Below are 5,163 nucleotides of genomic sequence, written 5' to 3' on the forward strand. Positions count from 1 at the left end.
TGATGAAGGTAGCAATTGACAGAAAAGTGGGTGGAGAGGCAGGCGGCATGGAAGAAGCAAACAGAGATGAAGCCAAAGTTTGTCCGTAAAACTGAATAGCAGAAGCAGTTGTGGTCTCCAATTGGGTATAAGAGTGTTGTATGTATTCTGAATGCGTGCAAGAGCGGCGGTAAGGTAGAAGCAAATAGAGGAAATTCAGCATCTCACGAAACCAGATTTTGTCGTTCAACTTAATAGCAGAAGCAGCTACGTCTCCGACTTCGGTGAAACGTGAAGCGTATTAGCATACCAAGGTAACATGACTGAACCATGTCAGTAATTGTGGCCAATAATTTGTCACCCAAATGCACATCTGTTAAAGGAAGGATGAAATTAGAGTCACTGAAGACATAATATGAAGATGATAGAAGAATAGTGAAGTTGTACTGTATTTGTATGTGTGTACCGTATCTGTGTGTGTGTGAGCATTTTTTGTTTCAGTGATGGACTATAATGGGATAGTAGTTTTTGGAAGACCTAGGGTTATGTATTCAAGTAAACCGTCGACTGAAATTAGGGAAAGATGAGAGAAACAAAGTCACATTTAACAAGTGAATGAATATACATCCTGTTGTAAATTAGTTACATGTTATAGCCACCGTATTACAATTGATATGAATCATTGTGCATGTAGTAATTGGTCCATGCTGATGGAGTAATATTAGTTTGCCCCTCTCCTGACCATACAGTGTGTATAAAATGGAGGTGTAGAGTTGAATGAGGTGAAGCAGAGGAAAAGACACATATGTGAATAATAAATGGGTGAACCTTGTGTTGTAAGTCAATTACATGATGTAAGAAATATATTACAATGAGTAGAAAGTAGGGTTATGTATTCAAGTAAACCATCGACTGGAATTAGGGAAAGATGAGAGAAACAAAGTCACATTTAACAAGTGAATGAATATACATCTTGTTGTAAATTAGTTACATGTTATAGCCACCGTATTACAATTGATATGAATTATTGTGCATCTAGTAATTGGTCCACGCTCATGGAGCAATATTAGTTTGCCCCTCTCCTGACCATACAGTGTGTATAAAATGAAGGCGTAGAGTTGAATGAGGTGAAGCAGAGGAAAAGACACATATGTGAATAATAAATGGGTGAACCTTGTGTTGTAAGTCAATTACATGATGTAAGAAATATATTACAATGAGTAGAAAGTACTTGTTTGGCCCTCACAATGTAGAAAAAGTAGAAAATGTGGAGTTGGTTTATGCAGTTGTCATTAACGAATGACATAAGGTCCAGTGAGCTAAAGAACCTAGAATCAAAATATAATCACCAGCGTGGATGTACATACAGTTAAAATAGACTTACATCGTGTGACCAATACATTACAGTCCGTATAAGTTAGTGTACATGGAGTTATATTTGTACATATATAATGCCGTTGTCTTAGAGTAAAAGTAAGGTGATGTGAATCATTAATCATATTGATAAGCGTAATAATAGGATTTGGTATATGTGTAATGTGTGATTCATAATACATTATAAATGGTAATATACATTTATATTGTCATTTATGTACATACTATTCATGAAATGTTGCAAATTAGGGTGTTTGATGCATAATTGACAGGAGCAGAAGTAATGGATTGCAGCAAATTGGTAGAAAATAGGACCCCTGAGTTAGGAATGGAGTTCAACAGTGAAGAGGATGCGTACAAGTTTTACAACAAGTATGCCTTTAAAATGGGTTTCAGTGTACGTAAAGACTATCTGAATAAAGACAAAGACGGCGTGACCACGTCTAGGAGATATAGTTGCTGCAAGGAAGGTGTGAAACGCAAGTACGAATGTGATGTGATGCCAAAGAGGACACGAGCGCCGACGAAAACAGGGTGTGGAGCTAAGATGGTTATCGTGTTGTTTAGAGGGACAATGAAGTACCGTGTGCATGACCTTGTCTTAGAGCATAATCATGAGTTGCACATTGCTCAATGTGCTCACATGATGCCATCACAAAGAAAAGTGAGTGTGGCTCAAGGATTCCAAGCTGAAATAAGCGAGGATGCTGGGCTTTCATTGAAACAGAGCCATGAGCTTATGGGAACGGAAGCAGGTGGGATGGGTAATGTGGGATATACTCGGGATGATCTTAAACGATATCTTCGAACGAGACGGGAAAGGAGCTTGAAATATGGAGAAGCAGGTAGCATGCTGAATTATTTTCAAGAGCAAACACTCGAGAATCCATCCTTTTTTCATGCCGTACAGCTGGACTGTGAAGAGCAGATAACGAATATCTTTTGGGCTGATGCAGGAATGTTAATTGACTACAACTTTTTTGGAGACGTAGTCACATTCGACACAACCTACAAAACAAATAAAGAATACCGGCCACTTGGAGTATTTGTGGGTTTTAACCAGCATAGGCAAATTGTGATATTCGGTGCTGCCCTTATGTATGATGAGACGATAGATTCTTTCAAATGGGTGTTTGGTACATTTTTAGAAGCAATGTGCGGAAAACATCCAAGTACCATACTAACCGACCAAGATCACGCCATGGCAGCCGCTCTTTCAATTGTCATGCCTGAAACATTTCACGGTCTATGTACGTTTCACATAAGGCGTAATTTTATGAAACATCTTGGCAATCACTACAAGGAAAATAGTGATCTTCCATACATGTTTGGTGCCTGCATGTATGAGTTTGAAGAAGTGGAACAATTCAATAGGGTGTGGGAGGCGATGGTGAAGAAACACAATCTTGAAAATAATGAATGGCTCTCGGGGTTGTACAAAATTCGTGATAAATGGGCAAGGTGCATGATGAAAGAAAGATGGACCGCGGGAATGCGAAGCACCCAACTCAGCGAAAGCCTAAATGCAGCAATTAAAAATCATTTGAAACTGGATCATGACCTTGTGCAGTTCTTTAGACATTTCAATCGGGTGGTTGATGAAAAGAGACATAATGAACTGATCGCAGAATATGAAATGAGGCAAAAGCTCCCCATGGTAGGGTTAAGGCAAACACCTATGCTTGTGCATGCATCAGAGACGTATTCACCAACCGTATTTGTTGCATTCCAAAATGAATATGGCGAGTCAACAGCTATGGTTATATTGAGACAACAAGATGCAGCAATGTTTGTGGAGTTTGCGGTCATGAGGTATGATGGAGGACCTGAAAGAACAGTAGTATTCAATCGGAATGATCTAAGTGTACGTTGCAATTGCAAAAAATACGAGAATGAAGGCATTTTATGTGGGCACGCGTTGAAGGTGTTTGATACCGTGGGCATAAAAATAATTCCTCCTGAATACATTAAGAGGCGATGGACAAAAAGAGCTCGGGCTGGAGACTGTTTTGATCGGCGAGGACAGGAAGTTGTGGCTGATCCTAAAGTCATGATTTCAACTCGTTATCGGGAGCTCGCTCCGGCCATGATTAAGGTCGCAACTCGAGCAGCAATGTCGGAGGACACCAGCAAAGTAGCAATCACTGTCATATCCGATTTGTCAAAGAGAGTTGAGCTCCTCCTCTCAGAAAGCGAAGAGCAACCTTTGCAAAATCAAAAAAATTTGAATATGGAGGAACGAGATAAAATTGAAATTGTAAATGAAATGGGGGAGGCAGTAGTCGCAAGAGGCATTAAAAAACGAGGCGGTGGGAAGAAAAGTAGAGTGATGCGAAGTTGGGTCGATAAATTTGACAGAGTAAAAAGAAAATCTAGATTATCAAGGACTACACAGACTACGGTATGGATCAAATTTTGGTACATGGGGAACATTTATGCTAAAACTAAGTTATTGTTATACTATTAACTAAAGTTTAGGTAACATTCATTATGAAATAATATTATTGCCGTGTCAATACTGTAGGTCTCAGAATCGGAGCCGACATCGATTTCATTTGAAGAATACATGTTTATGGGATGCCGTTCATCTACTGACTCTGTTTCGGTTAGTATAAAATGGACATGACTCTTGCTTTTATTTGGATGTTTCTAACAGCATAAATAGTTACATTGATGTTACATTGTGTGATAATGTTGTTACGGCCGTCATCCCTCCTGATATACGTATTTTGTTTGTCTCATACAATGATTTTGCCCATACGAAACTTGTAGACGCATTCAATGAGTCAGACAGTGAATGGCCCTCCAAATGCTGTTGCTCCCGATATCGATGAAAGTCAAACGGTATGCTTACATTTAGTTGTTAAAATAAAACCTTCTTGTTCATGTAGTAGAGCTACCTTTTTTTCTTTAATTGTAACGGTGAGCTCCCGAAGGCTGTCAAATCATGCAAATTATGTAGTTAACGTATGCTCGCTTTAATAACGTATTATTTTTTATTATTTCAAGGTCCACCGTTTGGCTAATCAGGGGCCTCCTGCAAGTGTCCCTACAGAATGGATGCATCCCAGATTTTCTATTTTTTCCAAGCATAACTCCGTCAGAGATGTTTTAATGGTCTGATATATCATTTTTGTTATAATGTCTAGTCCAATTTAACTTTATAAGTGAGTAATATAGGCACTGGTAATGATTTGTTGACAGTCGATTACTTATACTATATAATGTAGGAGGAGCGTGGGGCAATTTCAACACACTGTGATGTTGATGCATATCATGTATTTGCACCATCACCTCAGGTGACAAATTTTTATCGTTACAGCACATATTTATGTAATGTTATTAATTGGAGACTTGGACATCGTATATCATTAATCGTATGTTTTATTAATAATATTTGCTGATTTGCCATCGTTACACATTTCAGGAAAGAAATAACACACAGGGATTGCAACTACGCGTTGACGTCGCCTCCCCCCAAAATGAGGTTGATGAATGATGTGTAACTATACATTTTGAACGAGACATTAAGTGGTTATCCCAACTTGAGAATGCTGCATATGTACGTTACAAGCAGTTAATAAGCTATTACAACTTATTGACGAGGTTATACAGGCACCATTGATGTTTCACTCTTTTCAAATTTAGACAAGTGGATTACAATTGTAATCGCATCTAGTGTTAGTAGTCATCAATAGTTTGTATTGGGTTGTATAAAATTGTTAGAAAATTATAAAGTTGGTAGAAAATTGAAGTAACAATTTTACAATAGAATTGAACGTGTTTTTTGTGATCGGATATTTTTCACTA

General features: G+C 38.3%; 1 protein-coding gene across 1 annotated transcript; it reads left to right on the forward strand.

Annotated features, from left to right (window-relative positions):
- The first annotated feature begins 1,636 nt into the window (after positions 1 to 1,636).
- LOC113777131 (protein FAR1-RELATED SEQUENCE 5-like) lies at positions 1,637 to 4,852 on the forward strand. The gene is made up of 6 exons (XM_027322175.1): positions 1,637 to 3,754; positions 3,878 to 3,958; positions 4,126 to 4,197; positions 4,363 to 4,470; positions 4,584 to 4,652; positions 4,781 to 4,852. Exons 1-6 carry the CDS (start codon positions 1,637 to 1,639, stop codon positions 4,850 to 4,852), a joined length of 2,520 nt encoding a protein of 839 aa, XP_027177976.1.
- The last annotated feature ends 311 nt before the right edge of the window (positions 4,853 to 5,163 follow it).

This window comes from Coffea eugenioides, chromosome 7 (assembly GCF_003713205.1).
Source record: "Coffea eugenioides isolate CCC68of chromosome 7, Ceug_1.0, whole genome shotgun sequence".
In the NCBI taxonomy this organism is placed as follows: domain Eukaryota; kingdom Viridiplantae; phylum Streptophyta; class Magnoliopsida; order Gentianales; family Rubiaceae; genus Coffea; species Coffea eugenioides.